Source organism: Capra hircus (genome assembly GCF_001704415.2).
Source record: "Capra hircus breed San Clemente chromosome X unlocalized genomic scaffold, ASM170441v1, whole genome shotgun sequence".
Classification (NCBI taxonomy): Eukaryota; Metazoa; Chordata; class Mammalia; order Artiodactyla; family Bovidae; genus Capra; species Capra hircus.
This window is the reverse complement of record NW_017189516.1, coordinates 3,284,491-3,305,225: the sequence shown is the minus strand read 5'-3', so window position 1 is coordinate 3,305,225 and position 20,735 is coordinate 3,284,491. Positions and strand designations below refer to the sequence as shown.

The 20,735-nt window shown below is 38.1% G+C and overlaps 1 protein-coding gene across 1 annotated transcript in view; it reads right to left on the bottom strand.

Moving 5' to 3' along the window:
• Nucleotides 1-328: 328 nt before the first annotated feature.
• Nucleotides 329-20,735, bottom strand: part of ATP7A (ATPase copper transporting alpha) — a 158,884-nt gene continuing 138,477 nt past the window's right edge. The window contains exons 15-23 of the mRNA XM_005700602.3: nt 18,886-19,080; nt 14,102-14,284; nt 12,200-12,416; nt 7,276-7,422; nt 6,317-6,459; nt 4,594-4,797; nt 3,959-4,076; nt 1,812-1,914; nt 329-1,432 (exon numbers count right to left, since the gene is read on the bottom strand). Of these exons, the coding sequence (XP_005700659.1) occupies nt 1,156-1,432; nt 1,812-1,914; nt 3,959-4,076; nt 4,594-4,797; nt 6,317-6,459; nt 7,276-7,422; nt 12,200-12,416; nt 14,102-14,284; nt 18,886-19,080 (1,587 nt within the window). The 3' untranslated portion in view covers nt 329-1,155. The remainder of the gene's footprint in view (nt 1,433-1,811; nt 1,915-3,958; nt 4,077-4,593; nt 4,798-6,316; nt 6,460-7,275; nt 7,423-12,199; nt 12,417-14,101; nt 14,285-18,885; nt 19,081-20,735) is intronic.

Below are 20,735 nucleotides of genomic sequence, written 5' to 3'. Positions count from 1 at the left end.
GAATTGATGCTTTTGAACTGTGGTGTTGGAGAAGACTCTTGAGAGTCCCTTGGACTGCAAGGAGATCCAACCAGTCCATTCTAAAGGAGATCAGCCTTGGGTGTTCTTTGGAAGGAATGATGCTAAAGCTGAAACTCCAATACTTTGGCTACCTCATGTGAAGAGCTGACTCATTGGAAAAGACTCTAATGCTGGGAGGGATTGGGGGCAGAAGGAAAAGAGGACGACAGAGGATGAGATGGCTGGATGGCATCACTGACTCAATGGACGTGAGTTTGAGTGAACTCCAGGAGATGGACAGGGAGCTTGGCGTGCTGCGATTCATGGGGTCGCAAAGAGTCAGACCCAACTAAGCAACTGAACTGAAATGAACTGAACTGAAGGAGTCATTGAAGGAAGAATCTGATGTATTTTTTTTTAACAGTGGAAAGATGGGAAGCAGGGAACTATATAGTGTATAGGCCCTTAAGGTCTTTGAACTACAAGATAAAGAAACAAAGAAGGTACTGGAAAAGTCATCAGTTACTTTTGTCAATGAGAAGCTATCTACACTTAGCTCACTTGAAAGAACATAACAAAAGTAAACGCACTGGGGCATCTAAGAAAGCAACCACAAAAACCAAGATGCAGGGAGAATAAGAGGGGAAGAAAGTCTGTAATAAATAAGGCACGTCTATTTTTAAACAATTTCTACTGTTTTTCTTCAAAAACTAGACGTTTTATACAGTGCTTTGAAAACCACTGCTCCCTAATCTGGCAGGCAGGGAGAAGGGCTCAAGAATCTCAAGATTATGCACTCAAATTTTACAATGTTTAATTATCTTTTCTTGAACTTTTAGTCAAATAAAAAATTATTTATGACTTCAGCAGCAATTCAACATCTTCAGCTGTAGGACTTGTAAACCTCACTGCTCTGCCTTATCTGTTGCTAGTGAAAACAAAAAATACTGGAATTTCATTTTCAATAAAGCTAGGTTCTGAGCTGATGCCCTGAAAAAGATATTTTTGCCATCAGACAAATGCAATTCAAACAGATTCCCTAAAATGAGAGCATGAGACCAACATAAAGCCTTGCAATATTTTAAAAAGCTAAGGTGATCATGAATACTGTGTCAGTGCAGGACATCATCATCTAGCAGCATTCTCTGTGGCCTGTTATAACGCACTGTCGTCATCTTCCCTGCAGTCTCCGACCAGGAGTGAATGCTTGTCAGGTTCACTGGTACCAACGCTGTTCAGTGATCGTTTATCAGACAGTAGTGAATTTATGGAGGCTCTACTGTAATTAACAATTCGGTCCAGCAAACCCAGTTTAGGAGAATTTCTTGAGGTATCATCTATTCCAACATGAACACTTATTTCTGAAGGACTTTTCTGTCCCATTTGGTTTCGGGCACGTAGTTCATAATTCTCGTAAGTTGGTTTCCTGTAACTGGAAAGATGCAAAAGTATACTAGTTTGAAATAATCAAATGTGAACCAGGCACTTGTTACATTCAAAAATGAAGAGATTTGGATAGTATGAAATGTATAAAGGTGGTCCCTGCTAGGAAATTAGCTCAAAAGGAGTTGTATGAGGTCACATGATCAGAAATCCTACTTCTCAGAGCCAGTGTACTAGATATTACACCCCTCAGTGCTTGTGGTTGCTCTGTATAGACTACACAAGGTGATAATTACATAAAGTTAATATTTATTATTAAAAACAGTTTGGGCTTATCATTAATCAATACAAGAATAAAACCTAGCAAGACTGACTGTGGATGATAAAAGGAATACAAAAGAGAAGTGTGAGCAAGTCATTATACTTACAGTTTAAGGAAGAGTGAAGAAAGTACTACTGAAACAGATGAAGCAGCCATTGCAGCAGATCCCATCCAGGGCTGCAAAACCAAACCAATGGGCATAAAAACTCCTAGGAAATAAGTTTGGATTAATTAGAGCAGACAGTACTAAACACATTACCAATGTGTTCCTAATACATATATACAAACATTTCCTTCCTCAATATTTAATCAGCAATTTATCCTCCTGTTGGTATAGATTTATGTCATTGCCAATTTTTCACTAACACGGTGTTGCTGTGAACATTCTTGTACATGTCTCCTTGTGTATGTTTGAGAACTTCCCTAGGGTACATACCTAGAGGTGAAACAGCTGGATTATAACATGGGCACACCTTCACCTTTAGGTAGATGCTTCTCAGTTGTTCTCCAAAGTGGCTATACCAGATCACAAACCCCCCAATAATGTATTAGAGTTCATATTCTACAAACTTATCTACACTTGGTTTTGACAGACATTTTAAAATTTGTTCAAATGATAGAGATGAGATAGACTTACTGTACTTGTAGTTTTTTATGTGCTAATCTGTATTTTTATACTTTTTCTACAGTGACCATATATTACTTGTATAATTTTTCAAAAATAACTTGCTCCATGAATTAATCTCCCTGGACTTTGATTGTTCTTTTACTTTGTCCTCTCTGTATCTGTGTTTCCCTGTTGATAACCAGCTTTGTAATTGTTCTCATGTTCTTCATGTTCATCTTTGGCTCTCTAACCAGAGAGAACAAAAAGAAAGTGATAATTATTTTTCTTTCTTTTTTAAAAAAATTATTTAGTTTTTATTTATTTTTGATTGTGCTGGGTCTTCATTGTTGTACATGGGCTTTCTCTAGTTGCAACAAGCAGGGGCTACTCTTCACTGCAGTGTGCAGGCTTCTCACTGTGATGGCTTCAGTAATTGAGAAGCATGGGTTCCAGCAGTTGTGGCTCACAGGCTTAGTTGCTCCACGGCATTTGGGATCTTCCCAGACCAGGGAAGATTGAACCCGTGTCCCCTGAATTGGCAGGAGGATTCTTAATCACTGGACCACCAGGGAAGTCTGATAACTATTTTTCTCATGTTATTGTTAACACCTACCAAGCCCCTAGGTAACAGGGATGATCAGATGCTTATTAAATAATTGTAACCTGCTTTTTGGGGGGTCATATTCTTTTGTTCAATCTCTCTCTCTCTCTCTCTCTCTCTCTCTCTCTCACACACACACACACACACACCCCTGGCTCCCCAACCTAAAAAAACTGTTGGTATTTTAAAACATTAAGAACATTCTCTGTATGTTACAATTACAAAAATGAAACAAGATAAAAACTGATACAGAGTAAAAAAGATCAGAAAGACATGTACAAACTAAAATACCAACAGTAGTTGTATTTGGGTAGTGAGATTAAAGGTAAATTTATTCTCTTCAGCAAAAATAATAAATGACCAAGTAAATAAGTACATATGGAGAAAGAGATGAAGCAATGTGGCAAGATATATTAACTGTGAATTTAGGTGAAGGGTATACAGATTTTATTATATCATTTTTTCCCTTACTTTCGTAGGTTTGAAAATTTCAAAATACAAAGTTGGAGGGGAAAAACGGTAAAATAAAATAAACCTGTCTGAATGATTATACATTTTAAGGCATAATGAAAATGCTGAAAATTTAAATTACTGATTTTCCCTGATAGCTCAGCTGGTAAAGAATCTGCCCACAATGCAGGAGACTCTGGTTCAATTCCTTGGTTGGGAAGATCCACTGGAGAAGGGATAGGCTACCCACTCCAGTATTCTTGGGCTTCCCTGGTGGCTCAGCTGGTAAAGAATCTGCCTGCAATGCAGGAGACCTGGGTTTGATCCCTGGGTTGGGAAGATCCCCTGGAGAAAGGAAAGGCTACCCACTGCAGTATTCTGGCCTGGAGAATTCCATGGACTGTATAGTCTATGGGGTCGCAAAGAGTAGGACATGACTGAGTGACTTTCACTTTCACTTTAATATTCTCTCACCATACCAGCAGGCTACATACAAAACTGGGCCCAAAACTAGTAAGAAGAAGACTAAAACTTCCAATATGGTAGGCATCTAACGACTTCAGGAAAAAAGCAATACAAGTTAACCATCACATACCAGCAGCTATAGGAATTCCAATCAGATTATAAATTAGAGCAAAGACAAAATTTATCCGAATCCTCTTGACTGTCTTCCTTGATAAATCAATACTTGCCACTACATCCAGAAGATCATTCTGAGAACAGAAATATTTATGATATTAACAACAGATTCTAACTTAACTAGTAACTTGTATTTGATACTATGTATGACAAAGACGATATGTATCTTAGGGAAATATGTGAATTAACTCAAATCTCAGATACTGCTAAAAATTTGAGTCAGTCTTGGAAGAGGTTTTTCAGAATTTTTTTTCAGGGTTCTGAAAACACTTTTAGGGTTGTATGCTGGTACAGGGACTAAACCCCACTAAAATAACTTCAGCAAGTACTTGCTGAAGATAATTGTGTTCTATGTATATTCCTAAATTTAATCCTTCATTTAGAAGCTTGTCGTTCTCATTTGCTCCCCTGAATTGAGAAAGTCTAAAAGTAATTACTAAGACTTCTCATACTCCCATCCTGAATTCTCCCTTTCTCAAAGGCCAGGAGGATGGAAATTAGAAGGACAGAGTCATATGTTCAATATACAACATTATCTCTGACCATGCAGAGCAGTCTCACACTCCTCAAAGGTCAGGCCACCAGACTTACCCTTATCAAAACCACATCAGCTGCTTCAATGGCTACGTCTGTGCCTGTGCCAATAGCAATTCCAACATTAGCCATGGCCAGAGCTGGGGAGTCATTGATTCCGTCTCCTACCATTGCTACCCGTTTCCCCTCCTCTTGAAGTTGCTTCACCTTGGCAACCTTGTGGGAAGGTAGAACTTCAGCAAACACTTTAGTAATGCCAACCTACATGAGGAAAAACAAACTCCACTCATTTCAAGAAATATTACTGAGTATGTGAAATACAGGGCTTCCCTGGTAGTTCAGTGGCAAAGAATCTGTCTGCCAATGCAGGAGATGCAGGTTCAACCCCTGGTCTTGCTTGGGAAATTTAATGGACAGAGAAGCCTGGTGGGCTACAGTCCATGGGGTCAAAAAGAGTCAGACATGACTGAGCAACTAAATAACAAAAACAACAAAGCCTAAAATATAACTGTTATATTTTATATAAAATATTTATTATTTTACATAGTGATTTTATAGACATAACAATGATGGTTCATCATTTTATATGATGAGGAGCCTTCATTTTCCACCTACCAGATGTCCAAATTTTAAAATATTAGTAATATCTAGGGATAGTAAGACTACAGGAAAATGAGCTCTCTTAGATACTGTTGGTGGGTATGTAAATGTGTACTGTCATTTTGGAGGGCATGTACCAGCATCTATCAAAGTGTGCATGTCATTTGGTTAAGGAATTCCACTCCTAGCTATATTTTGGACATTCTTATACATGTATAAAAAGATGTATGCCCAAGGATGTATATTACTGCCTTAGTTGTAACAACAAAATTTTCAAAAGCACATAAATTATTATTTTTTATTAGAGGAATGGTTAAGCCAATTATGATACATTCACACCATGGAATTCAATGCAATGATGTAGAAAGAATGAAGTAACTTTATATGTTCAGACATGGACAAAGCTCCACGGACATGGACAAGGCATACATATTATTATCTGAAAGAAAGTAAACTGCTAAACAATTTGTACAAAAATGATCCAATTTATATTGAAAATACCAGAACTGTACCTCTGTATATGAACAATAAGTATATGAGAAAGTGTAAGGGGAGAGGGCTGGACAGGGAGCTTGGGAAAAGGGTGACAAACTTTTTACTTTATATCCTTCTGTATCTTTTTATACAAGACAGTATTTATATATTACTTCTATTAGTCAATAGAAGAGGGGAGAAGGCATTCCAAAGTAGAAAAGACTAACATGAGAAAAGTTTTAAAGGGAAAACAAAAGTGGGGGATCAGTAGCAGGAAAATGCTACGGAAGAGATGGTTCGTTCTATCAGTGGTATCCAGGATGGACTAGAGAGGGTCATGCATGGAGCTACTGCTGTACTTTAGGCATGAGAGGATGAGAGCCTAGCTTAGGCTGGCAGCACTGGTAGAGACTACGAGCAACATTTCAAAGGAAGCATCAACAGAAACTGTGTACAATGTCACTAAGCATCTCATGAATTAAGCAAATAGCTTTTTACTTATAACAGTTCCAGAAAAAAGCACAAAGTCCTTCCTGTGCAGACAGTATGTCAATTCTTTTTTAAGGAACCAGGTATGGCTACTCAGGGATAATGAATATAATAGGTAGTACCAATTCTTTAGCACCTGAAGGCTAGAAAGAAAATGTACGTGAAGAGTTAGAAGTTAACACATACTCCCACCCCAACTACTAAGTAAACCCATTACCTGAGAAGCAATAGATCTAGCTGTTTTACTGTTGTCTCCAGTCATCAGAACTACTTCTAAGCCCATAGATTTCAGAATATGGACAGCCAGTTCTGCTTCAGGCTTCACTGTATCAGCAATAGCTATCAAACCGCACAGCTCATCTAATATAGGAGCAGCAGAAAATAGAATTTGTAATATGGTGAAAGCAGAATAATATTCTGACTTAAAATTTCAGAAATAAATGATTTTTGTTAAACAAAGTTGTTCAGGGCTTAGCTTAATTCCAAATACCCCCAAAACCACACAACCCCATAGTAAGCCTCTATTCTTGGTTGTGAAAATACCAAAAACCCCACAGTAACCCCACAGTAAGCTTCTATTCTTGGCTGTGAAAATCTCAGAGTGATGTAGGGGTTACTAACGAAGGTAATAATAGGAAAATGAAAATAAACTTGACTGGATATACTAAAAGACTTACATTCTTCCTTTAGAGAAGTATTGCCAAGAGCTCCAAACACTTCAGCTAATTTAAAGGCAAATGAAACTGAAACCCAACACTTTCCTCCTTTCAAAGGTGAAGGGGTGGATGAAAACAAAACTGGCATTTTAAACTGGGGGAAAAAAATCACTGCAAGTAGCTATTTTATTTCAAAAATGAAAGTAAATGGTATTTTCTGCTTTTTTCCTGGACCTAAAAAGGCCATAGAAAGATACTACCTTCATACTTAGCAAAGATGATAAATGTTAACTAATTAATCTCACAGCTATAAACTTACCCTAAGAAATAATTTAATAAAAGCCAGGCATATGCAAGATAATTTTAAATTAATCAGCAACAATTATGTATTGCTGACATTTTTTATTTTGCATTCAGGCTGCTTTTGAATAACCCTCATATTTCAGATGTCTCTCAAAAATACACAGAAAACAATTGAGATCACAACACTGAGTCACAGTGTACTTAAGGAAAACCTTACCATCAACTGCTACCAGTACAGCAGTCCGACCTCTTCTCTCATGTTCAGTCATGGAATCATTTACATTACTATTAATGGCAAGACCATTTCTAATCATCCACTCCCGGTTGCCAATGAGAACTTTGTACTGCTGAGCATTAAGAGTATCTGAAAGAAAGTACAGAAGAAACATTTAGTGAACTCGTTTAATAACAACCCTTTAGGGACATTCTTCCTCTCTAAGCTTGCAGTTACTACATTGGTTTTTTTGGTAGAACATAGCCTATAACAGTGATTTCCAAATGTTCAAGGAAGACACTCTGCTCTTCTATGCCCCTGGGCCTTTGTACATGTTGCTGCCTCCACCTGGAGGTCCTCACCTCTCCTCTCCAAATACCAAATTGCATCATATTCCTTAAAAGCTAGTTCAAGCATTACTTTCTTGGTGATGCTTTCCATTCAACATTTCCTTATGATCTTCCATGACAATTGAATAAAGTTAAAAATATTTAGTGTACATCAGTACAACCATCAATGGTTAGATAAGAACACAGAACTACAATGATATCTTACTAACTTTAAGTGGGTCCTTAGTGCTTTCTGGCAATTCTACTGTATTTCCCTAGTCCATTCATTCTCCATTCCTTCTAGATGGCTATTTTATACCTTTTCTTCTCCCATTCTCATACCAGATGATGATGTGCTTCTTACTTCAGAAAGAAAATAAAAGCAATCAGAAAAGAACTTCCAGAAGCTCTCATTGCCATATATACCCAACTACCTAAGCCTCTGTACATACTGATCTAGTTTCTTTTCTGTTACTATAAACAGCCCCAACTCCTATTTAAGGCCAGCTTCTCCACTTGCATAAATAGATCCCTCTCCTTTGCTATTTCAGAACATCTCTCCAACAATTCTCTCCTCTCTCTTCTGCATCATCGTATTTTCTACTTCTGCTGCACACAGTCCTATTTTTAAAAAAGAAAACAAAACAGATCTCATTTATCTCTCTAGCTACTGCCCCATTTCTTTGCTTCTGTTCATAGCAAAACTCCTACAGTGTTGTCTGTATCAGCTTCCCATTCTTCTGTGAACCTGTTCCAATAGAACTTTTGTCTCTCTTATGCCAAAGAATTGTTCATATGGTACACCAGTGATCTTTAATAAATGTAAAGGGTAATTCTTAGTCTTCATCTTACTTGCCCTATTAGCATTTAACACAGTTGACCATTCTCTCCTTGAAATACTTTCTTCATTTGGCTTCTAGAGCACCACATTCTTATGAGTTACCTCCTACCACTTCTGTTTTCTTTACTGATCATTCTTCATCTCCCTGACCTCTTAATTTGTAGTGTTGCAGGGCTTAATCCTTAAACCTCTTCCCCACCAATCTACTCTCATTTCCTGATTTTTTTGGGGGGCTCACCTCATGGTTTACAGAATCTTAGTTCTCTGACCAGGGATCGAACCCAGGCCCATGGCAGTCAAAGTGCCTGGTCCTAATCACTGGCATTATACTCAGTTGCTTCAGTCATGTCTGACTCTTTGAGACCCCATGAACTATAGTCCACCAGGCTCCTCTGTCCATGGGATTCTCCAGGCAATACTGGAGTGGGTTGCCATGCCCTCCTCTAAGAGATCTTCCTGACCCAGGGATCGAACCCACATCTCCCGCATTGCAGGTGGATTCTATACTGCTGAACCACTGTGGAAGCCCCCTAACCACTGGACCACCAGGGAATTCGCAACTCTTTGAAGATTTTATGCAGTCTCATCACTTTAAAGACCACCTATATCATCAGCACTGTCCAACAGAACTTTCTGTGATGACAGAAATATTCTACATCTGCTGTTTAATACAGTAGACACTAACAACATGAGGCTATTGAGCACTGAAATGTGACTAGTATGGCTGAAGGGCTGAGTTTTAAACTAAATTTTAATTAATTTAAATAGTCACATGAAACTAGTAGCTACCACACTGGATAGCACAGATCTATAAATGGATGACTCCCAAGTCTACAGACTTGTATAGCCACCTGCCTCCTTGATAGAACATTTACACAACATCTCTACTTGAACACCTAACAGGCACTCAAACTTAACATGTCAAAAACTGAACTCCTAATTACTTTTCCTCAACATTATCTCTCCTGTGATCTCCATCTTGTTTGAATGGTAACCCCATCCTTCTAAATGGGTTAGGCTGCAAACTTTGGTCTAATTCTTGACTCTTGTTTCTCTCATACCCCATTTCCAATATGTGAGATATATCAGTCATCTCTCCATTCAAGATACATCCTGGGGAAGTCCCTGGCAGTTCAGTGGTTAGGACTTCCATTGCAAAGGGGCACAGGTTTGATTCCTGGTGGAGGAACTAAGATCCCACAAGCCACGTGGTATGGTCAAAAAAAAAAAAAAAGAAGATACATCCAGAATTTGACCACTTCTTACAACCTCTACTGTTATTACATTGGTCCAAGCCATCATCTTTTACCTAGATTATGGCAACAGCCCACTAACTTATCCCCTTGCTTCTGTCCTTGTCCCTACCCACGGAAACAGTATATTTTTACCAAAGAAGCCCAAGTAATACTTTTAAAATATTAAGTCAGATTCTGTCACTCCTATGCTCAAAACTCTCCAACAGCTTTCCACCTCACAGTAAAAACCAAACTCCTTACAAAGTTCCCAATCATTTTCTCTGTTCTAGCCACAGGGTTCCTCAAACTAGTCAAGCACACTACTGACTTAGGCTTCTGTACTCAATATTCCTCCTAACTGGAATGCTTTTGTCACAGATATTCACATATTCTTCCTCCCTCGCCTTAGGTTTTTGCTCAAACAGCACCTTCTCAATGAGGCCTACCCTGATCAGTCTATATAAAATAGCATTCCCTAGCATGCCCAATACCACTTGCTCTTCTTCATTTTCTTCATAGCACTATCCATCAGACAGACTCTACTTGCTTATTTGCACACTGTCTAGCGTTCTTTCACCAGGAATGTAAACTCCATGAGATAGGGCCTTTGTCTATTCTGCTCACTGCTGATTCTTTAGTATCTTGAACAGTGCTTATAAAACCTGCCAGATGAACGAAATCACTATGTGTCAGTGTGCTTGATACTATGAATTCATAGACAAATAATAAAGAAATCACAACTTAGTAGAATCAGGCAGATAAATAAAGAATTATCATGCAGTGTGCCAGATAAAGTATAGTTATGACTAAAAAGGAAGAGCAAATATCTCTGCCTATGTATGTCAGTCAGTGGAGGCTTCACTAAAGAGAGATGTGAGCTGAGTCTTCAAAGATGAGAAAATAGTAAATAAAGTGATCTAACAGGCATGAAATGACACGATGTACAGAGAAACTTTAAGTAGTTCCATAAGAACAAAACACAGGGTACACGGGTGACAGTGGAAAAGCACAAGATGGGTGGTGCAGGGAGGCAGGAGACATATCATGGGGAATAGATCTTGAACAAAACACAGAGAGACTGGACTTTGTCCTGTCAGAGATGGAGAGCCTATAAAGCCAGGATCCTTAACAGATTTCCACGGAGGGGCTTAGGGATATATACAAATGTGCAAATCAGAAATTTTCTGAGTAGTGGGAATAGCTTTTATCTCATTCCTCCAAAGGTTCATGACTCAAAAATAGGTTATAAACCACTGCAATAAAAGGTATTAGTCAGAAAGTGATATAATCAGGTTTGAATGTTAGCAAAATTACTCGACTACAAATGTGTGGGGAGGTGCAAGTACACTTAGGTATATATATCTTGGTTTTGGTCTGATGGATAGACCAACAAGAAATTCGGTAAAGTGGCGTTGCTGCAGATACGGATTTTAGAGTGGCGGTGGAAACCCTACAAGTGGTAGAATAAGCAATAAGCATGAACGAGATTATATAGAGAGAATATGTAAAATTAGCAAAAGACAAAAGACCAAAACTCTGAGGACACCCAACATTTGAGAGGAGGAGAAAAGAGCAATCAGGTGAAGATTAAAAAGAACAGCCAAATTGGTGAGAGGAGACTCTAGAGAAAGCAGGGTCATGGAATCAAGGGAGAAAAAAAAATTTAGGAAAGAAGAAATGGTCAACATTGTCAAATGCCTTAGCGAAGTCATGCAGCAATGAAGACTGAAAACTAACCACTGGAGAGGGGACTAAACAAGGTCATTGGTGAACTTAAAATAGTTTCACTAGTATGGATGGGGCCGAAGCCAGACTGTGCAGTGAATTCAACCAGCTTTGACTAGTCCTTCTAGAAGCTTGGATATTAACGAAAAGACAGACAGATGGGACAAAAATCTAGATGGGAATACAGTGATTTTGATGGGAGAAATGTTTCTATGTTTAGGAGAAGGAGCTATGACAAAGAGTTGGAAAATAAAAGCAGCAAGGGGATATACTATAACAGAGTGTGAGGTCCTTGAGGAATCAAGAGAGGGTGAGATCTGGACCAAAGATGAAGGGATTCATTAGGTAAGAAAAGGTATACTTTTTTCTCTGAAAACGGAAACATTTTAGGCAAAAAAAGAGAAAAGAAATGGAAAGAACACATGTCTGAGAATCTTAAATTTCTGTGCGAAAAATAAGCCAGACAATTTGCTTAGAGAACTAGGGAGAAGGCCATAAGAGCTTGTGAAAGATACAAAAGGTCTGGAGCAGTTGTGGTGAGAAATAAAGACAGCTGAACTAAGATGGAAAATCAGCTAGAGCTAGGGTTTATCACCCTCTATTGTAATCAAGGAGTGAAGTTGAAAAACATTCCTAAGCAATTCAGTGAAATAATTAGAAGGCCTGTGGTGAAACTGATTTACAAGAATGAAACCATGATGCCAATCTTTGCTTCTTATGTAACAGTTCAATTTATAAGGTTAGATACCTGTTAATAACTGTCCCATAAGTGGTACTACAAAAAAAAATTAGCTTACTTGAGAACTGAGCATCAATAATCATGGAAGACGAAGTTGATGACTGTTCATTACTCTCATCTATTTGAACCAGGGATGCATTTTTAATATTATTTTCCTCTATCTTCCAGTTATTCTTGTGTAGCAAGCCTTCAATATTGGTGACTTTACAGTTAATGCCACAGCCTGGCACAACCTGGAAATCTATGCAGGTACCCAAGGTTTCAGTGTCCAGCTCCTAACAAATAGAAACAGAAGGATTTCTTCTGCTGTTCTAACAATCCAAGGTCATCATTAGCAAGATCAAAGATTATTGCTGGTTAATTCTAAATGTTTAGATACAATCTACAGGCCTGGTTAATTCTAAATGTTTAGAATAAAACTGTCACTTATCATTGCCTATTTGATAGTGGGTTTTGATAAGGACAAAGGAACAGAGCATTTTGAGTATAATGTTCAAAGTTACAGGAGAACCTCATAATCCTTTAAAAAAATCCCACTCCATAAGATTTATACCAAATTTAGGGGAAGAAAATGTGGAAGGTTTATCAATATTCTCTGTCCTTTCCAGTAGAGAATTACAAGTTAAATATTTAATTCTATTGTCAAGTTAGATTTTCTATTTAGTACAGGGAAAAGGGTAACAAAGAACAGAGCCTTTAGTTACCAGAGGGCCTCTCTAGTATGATTCTGTGTCCTTAGTAAGCCAAAGAATTCTGGTGACCATCACTGTTTCCTGGCTCTTTATATCTTTGTCCTCTCCATTGTTTGATTTGGGTGTATAGAAGCCAGATCAGTAATAGTTAATAGGTAAAAAGGAAAGAACAAATAAAGAAATGGCAACATCAATGGTGAAACTGCCACATTTTAACAGAAAAATTATGTGAGATAATTTACAAAGAACTTATACAAATCAATAAGAAAAGGTAAACAATCTTATGAAAAAAATAGGCAACAGATACAAGCAAACAGGGTATAGAAAGAAATGCAAATAACCAATACGCATGTGGAAAGATGCTCAACCTTATTCACAATTAAGACAATGCAAAGTAAACAGTCAATGAATAAATATTTTTTACTTACTGAATTGGAAAAATTAAGTGTTAGTGAGAATGTGGGGAAATGTCATTCAACTTCTGGTAAAAGTATAAACTGGTATACCTTTTTGTGTGGGTGTTGATAACATTTGCCATTTGAGTGTTGGTAACATTCATCAAATTTAACTATACCTATCCTTTGATCCAGCAATTACATTGATAGGCATTAAACATTAGAGATAAACTTGCAAAAGCTGACAAGGATGTTAACTACAGGTTTTAAGAGCCATACAATGTAATATAATACAGGCATTAAAAACAATGAAGTAAATCTTTATGTCTTGATAAGGAAAAAATCACTTAATACAAATTTTTAAAAAACACCAAAGACTGGTCATTGTATTATCACCTTTCTATGTAAAGTTTAAAAATAACAAATGTTGGTATATACACTAAAAATGGTTAACAGATGCACACTTTTGTAAATATACTGAAAATTATTGACTTGTACACTTTCCAAGCGTGAACTTTAAGAGTATGTGAATTTTATCTCAATAAAGCTGTTGTTCAAAAAGCCTGTTAACAGGTTAATACTTGTTAAACTTTGGAGAGAGGAATTATGGAAAGGGGCAGGGAATGAGGCTTTCCTTTTTCATTACGTAATGCTGAACTATCTAAAATTTCCTCCCATAAATATGTATTATTTCTTTTTTATTTCTTAGTTGACTGAGGTTATCTGTGCTGTAGGGTTACAGTTAATTTTCACCTTTATACTTTTCTGTATGAAGAAATTAAGACATACAAAATAAAATTAGAAAACACAAGTCTCTCTAGTTTCATACGAATTATATATGTAAATCATGAATAAACAAGGGAAAAATTGTACCTGCTTGCAGTATTTGGTTATGGCTGCTCCCAGAGGGTGTTCACTGTTACTTTCAGCAGTTCCCACAATAGCCAGGATCTTATTGCGTGACATTCTGTTACCTTCCACTAGAACCTTTACTTGATTCACTACTGGGGTTCCATGGGTAATGGTTCCAGTTTTATCAAATACCACTACCTTTACCTGTAAGAAAATCAAAGCAGAATGCACTGTATGACTTCATAATTCTTAGTATCAGCATTCCAGAAATGAGAAAGAAGGTTTACTGTGACAAACACATTACTATTTTGTTTCTTAATGAGCTGACTTTGATTTAATTGGAATTTAATGGTCTTTGGGAGACTAAAAAGAAGGGAGAATAAGGGAAGAAATATCCTAATAACCCTCCCTTGCAAATGTTCAATGTGCTGGGAACATGTGTTAAATAGCTAGAACTACCCATTAAGAGTTGACTGTTAATAGGTAACTTAGGCCTCTAGTGCCTCTGGGGAAAGAAAAAGACTTTCAATACTAATGAATTTTAGATCTGTAGGGGGAAAAAATCTGGGAAGTAGGTAAATAATTACATTTGAGTAATTAATTTGAAGTGTGCACCAGCTAAAACCTGGGTTGCTTTGACTTTATTGAGACTAGATGAGAAGCTTGGCCAGAGAATACAGCTCAGGAAATCAACGAGGGAACATCAGATCAGGCCGCAAGGAGGAATAATCAGGAATTAGAGAACATAGTTGCCTCATAGTAAACTCAGACAACGAACCTTGAGAAATGAATAGCTTGAGGAACCAAGATGAGAAGAGATCAGTTCAGTTCAGTTCAGTCGCTTAGTCGTGTCCAAATATTTCCGATCCCATGGACTGTAGCACGCCAGGCCTTCCTGTCCATCATTATTCCTGGAGCTTACTGAAACTCATGTCCATTGAGGTGGTGATGCCATTCAACCATCTCATCCTCTCTCGTCCCCTTCTCCTCCCACCTTCAATCTTTCCCAGCATCAGGGTTTTTTCAAATGAGTCAGCTCTTCACAACAGGTGGCCAAAGTATTGGAGTTTCAGCTTCAGCATCAGTCCTTCCAATGAACATTCAGGACTGATTTCCTTTAGGATGGACTGGTTGGATCTCCTTGCAGTCCAAGGGACTCTCAAGAGTCTTCTCCAACACCACAGTTCAAAAGCATCAATTCTTTGGTGCTCAGTTCAGTTCAGTTTAGTCGCTCAGTCGTGTCCAACTCTTTGTGACCCCATGAATCGCAACACGCCAGGCCTCCCTGTTCATCACCAACTCCCGGAGTTCACTCAGACTCATGTCCATTGAGTCCGTGATGCCATCCAGCCATCTCATCCTCTGCCGTCCCCTTCTCCTCCTGCCCCCAATTCCTCCCAGCATCAGAGTCTTTTCCAATGAGTCAACTCTTCGCATGAGGTGGCCAAAGTACTGGAGTTTCAGCTTTAGCATCATTCCTTCCAAAGAAATCCCAGGGTTGATCTCCTTCAGAATGGACTGGTTGGATCTCCTTGCAGTCCAAGGGACTCTCAAGAGTCTTCTCCAACACCACAGTTCAAAAGCATCAATTCTTCGGCGCTCAGCCTTCTTCACAGTCCAACTCTCACATCCATACATGACTACTGGAAAAACCATAGCTTTGACTAGACGGACCTATGCTGGCAAAGTAATGTATCTGCATTTTAATATGCTGTCTAGGTTGATCATAGCTCTTCCTCCAAGGAGCAAGTGTCTTTTAATTTCATGGCTGCAGTCACCATCTGCAATGATTTTGGAGGCCCCCCCAAAATAAAGTCTGTTACTGTTTCCCCATCTATTTGCCATGAAGTGATGGGAATAGATGCCATGATTTTAGTTTTCTGATGTTGAGTTTTAAGCCAACTTTCTCACTCTCCTCTTTCACTTTCATCAAGAGGCTCTTTAGTTCTTCTTCGCTTTCTGCCATAAAGTGTGGTGTCATCTGCATATCTGAAATTATTGATATTTCTCCCAGAAATCTTGATTCCAGCTTGTGTTTCATCCAGACCAGCATTTCTCATGATGTACTCTGCATATAAGTTAAATAAGCAGGGTGACAATATACAGCCTTGATGTAGTACATTTCCTATTTGGAACCAGTCTGTTGTGCCACGTCCAGTTCTAACTGTTGCTTCTTGACTTGTATACAGATTTCTCAGGAGGTAGGTTAGGTGTTCTGGTACTCCCATCTCTTTAAGAATTTTCCACAGTTTGTTGTGACCCACACAGTCAAAGGCTTTGGCATTGCCAATAGAGTAAAAGTAGATTTTTTTTTTTGGCAACTCTCTTGCTTTTTTGATGATGCAATGGATGTTGGCAATTTGATTTATGGTTCCTCTGCCTTTTCTAAATCCAGCTTGAACATCTGGAAGTTCACAGTTCACATACTGTTGAAGCCTGACTTGGAGAATTTTGAACATTACTTTACCAGCATGTGAGATGAGTGCAACTGTGCAGCAGTTTGAGCACTCTATGGCATTGCCTTTCTTTGAGATTAGAATGAAAACTGACCTTTTTCAGTCCTGTGGCCACTGCTGAGTTTTCCAAATTTGCTGGCATATTGAGTGCAGCACTTTCACAGCATCATCTTTTAGGATTTGAAATAGCTCAACTGGAATTCCCGGAGAAGGCAATGGCACCCCACTCCAGTACTCTTGCCTGGAAAATCCCATGGATGGAGGAGCCTGGAAGGCTGCAGTCCATGGGGTCACTAAGAGTCGGACAGGACTGAGCAACTTCACTTTCACTTTTCACTTCCACGCATTGGAGAAGGAAATGGCAACCCACTCCAGTGTTCTTACCTGGAGAATCCCAGGGATTGGGGAGCCTGGTGGGCTGCCATCTATGGGGTCGCACAGAGTCAGACACGACTGAAGTGACTTAGCAGCAGCAGCAACTGGAATTCCATCACCTCCACTAGCTTTGTTTGTAGTGATGCTTCCTAAGGCCCACTTGACTTCATATTCCAAGATGTCTGGCTCTAGGTGAGTGATCATACCATCGTGAATATCTGGGTCATGAAGATCTTTTTTGTATAGTTCTTCTGTGTATTCTTGCCATCTCTTTTTAATATCTTCTGCTTCTGTTAGGTCCATACTATTTCTGTCCTTTATTGTGCCCATCTTTGCATGAAATGTTCCCTTGGTATCTCTAATTTTCCTGAAGAGATCTTTAGTCTTTCCCATTCTATTGTTTTCCTCTATTTCTTTGCACTGATTGCTGAGGAAGGCTTTCTTATCTCTCCTTGCTATTCTCTGGAACTCTGCATTCAAATGGGTATATCTTTCCTTTTGTCCTTTGCCTTTTGCTTATCTTCTTTCCACAGCTATTTGTAAGGCCTCCTCAGACAACCATTTTGCCTTTTTCTTGGGGATGGTCTTGATCACTACCTCCTATGCAACGTCATGAACCTCTGTCCATAGTTCTTCAGGTACTCTATCAGATCTAATCCCTTGAATCTATTTGTCACTTCTGCTGTAAAATCGTAAGGGATTTTATTTAGGTCATACCTGAACGGTCTAGTGGTTTTCCTACTCTCTTCAATTTAAGTCTGAATTTGGCAATAAGGAGTTCATGATCTGAGTCACAGTCACCTCCCAGTCTTGTTTTTGCTGACTGTATGGAGCTTCTCCATCTTAGCTGCAAAGAATGTAATCAATCTGATTTCAGTATTGAGTCTCTGGTGATGCCCATGTGTAGAGTCTTCTCTTGTGTTGTTCCAAGCAGGTGTTTGCTAGGACCAGTGCGTTCCCTTGGCAAAACTCTATTAGACTTTGCCCTGCTTCATTCTGTACTCCAAGGCCAAATTTGCTGGTTACTTGAAAAGAGATATGACAACTAAATACAAAGCATGATTCCAGACAAAACAAAAAAATAACTATAAAGGATTATGGAGTCAACTGAGGAAACTGGAATATGGACAAGAGATTAGACAACAGTATTTTATCAGTGTTAACTTCTTGATTTTGATCTTTGTACTATGTTTATGTAAGAGACTGTCCTTGTTCTTAGGAAAGGAGCTTGATATTTTCAGTAAAGGGTATGTGAGATTTCTTTATACTATTCTTGCAAATTTTATATAAGTTTGAAATTATGTCAAAATTTAAAATTACTATAAAAATTAGTAGCTTGTATTCACTGGCTAGATGAAGTTCTAAAGTTGTTCTAAGTTGTGTTCTGTGTTTAGTAGAGGCATGTGTATATAATTTATATCCTCATAATAAGAATATACTAGAAGGAACATGGTTTTAGTTGAAGTCAAGTGGCTTTGATTGAGATTGTAATGGAAATTCTAACATGAGAGAGATCAGGGACAGGATTATATATTCGTGAAATCATAGTTGCAAACAGTCAGCTGGTGGCAGCAAAGATGAAAGTAAGGGCAAGCACTATCAAATGTTGAACAGCACAAACATGGAGTCACACACAAATAGGTGAGAGGCCTGACAGACTTGGGCAAATTGCCTCAGCAAATATCTATGATATCTTCCTGCCCTAAAGACTAGTCTAGAATGAGTTGGGACAGGACTCTAGGTTTTCCACATGAGAGTATACTCTAAAGAGAGTAAGTCTGGAGTAGAGATCTTATACTCTCTGCCAATTCAGAGCAGAACCAAAATAACACCTTTTCTACCTCCACCCTCAGGACAATGCCAGAAGAAGCTCAGCTTACGGGCAATGTAGAAATACTTTAAGACTCTGTTTTTCAGTAGGGGTGCTATTGTCAGTTTGGATGAGACAACTCTTAGTTCTAGGAACTATCTTACCTTATGAGCCATCTCCAGTGGCTCACCACCTTTGATTAGTATGCCATTTTGAGCACCTACTCCTGTACCCACCATCACAGCAGTTGGAGTGGCCAGTCCCAGTGAACAGGGGCATGCAATGCACAGAACTGTGATAGAGGCTTGGAAAGCAAAGCGTATTATTGTTTCTGTTCTGGAGATACTTCTGTTGTAGCCCTTGAGAAGAAACATGAATTTTGATTACTGATTTAGAACTGAATAAAACAAAAAGAACAAAGCTTAACTCTAAATAAAACCACAATTCTGGAGTAACACATAATCCTACTTAGCTATCAACATATGTTTTAATATGAAAACACTTTTAGTAAGAAAACACTTTTTTTCTTTTATGACTATAAGAAATTATTGACATAACTGTAAACAAGTTACAGTTCTAAAATTCAAGATTTCAATTTTGCTGATTCCAGAGTTACACACTATGGAGTGAATATAAAAAAACAAGAAAAGTAAGCTTCTCCACTTCCCATATTGAGAATAAGTGTTTTTATTAGGCACTTTCAGAAATAGCTGCAAACATGCGATCTAATTCTCAACATATTTGACCCAAAACAAAAATAATTCTGTCCTGTACACTAAGACCATAAAACTGTCTTTCACACTTTTTTTGAAGACAATGAAAAAAATCACTCAGTTTGCAAAGGTTGCTTAATTACATCTCAGTAAAATTCTTTTGGACAAAGCAATGTTAATGAGTGCATCTGGTAGTAAAGCTCTTACTGACATTGAGTATGTGCTTCCATGAGTAAAAATGATTGATAGTATCATGAGAAATCCCCTAAGACCCTCTGAACTCATGAGAAAAATTCCTGAAGGAAACACATTCCAAAATACTTCTCAGCAATCCTGTTGTTTAGTGAGTATTTAACCAATGAGTGGTGGTTTCATCACTAAGTCATGTCCAACCTTTGCGACCCCATGGACAGAGGAGGCTACAGTCCATGGGATTCTCCAGGCAAGAATACTGGAGTGGGTTGCCACTGCCTTCTCCAATTTAACCAATATGAATCATTTCAAGAAACTTTTTAATATTATACTAATGATCACATCATGGAATAGATGTTCTGATTCTACCCATTCTTTAATTGAAGGGACAAACACTATGAAACAATGTATATATAGGATGGCATTTTTAAAAGAAAAAATACAACAAAGATCTTCTTAGTAATAATGGTTTTACAGTGCTGTATTCTTACTAAGTTCTCAAATACTTTTTTTTTTTACATTTTAATTTTTTAATTTTTTTTCATTTTTATTATTTCTTTATTTTTTTATTTTACAATATTGTATTGGTTTTGCCATACATCAACATGAATCCACCACGGGTGTACATGTGTTCCCCATTCTGAGCCCCCCTCCCGCTTCAAATTCTTAAACTAAGTGATCATCTAAGAGTTATAGAGAGAGAGAACTGGAAGGTATTTTCATAGACATCTAAGCTTATGCTTTCATGTATGTCTTAAATGTATACACTAATTCCAATCCTGAAATTTAGGTATTATTATCACTATGTTACAGATGACAAAACTGAAGATAAGAGAAGCTAAGTGAATTAAAGGTTATATCTCTAACATGAGGCACAGTCCAGGTTTATTATACCACTTTAAATACCATACCATAGAGACTATCATAGACTTTGAGAGAAGCAGACATTAATATTACCTTAATATTGGGATTGGGGGCAGGAGGAGAAGGGGACAACAGAGGATGAGATGGCTGGATGGCATCATTGACTCGATGGATATGAGTTTGAGTGAACTCTGGGAGTTGGTGATGGACTGGGAGGCCTGGCATGCTGCAATTCATGGGGTCAC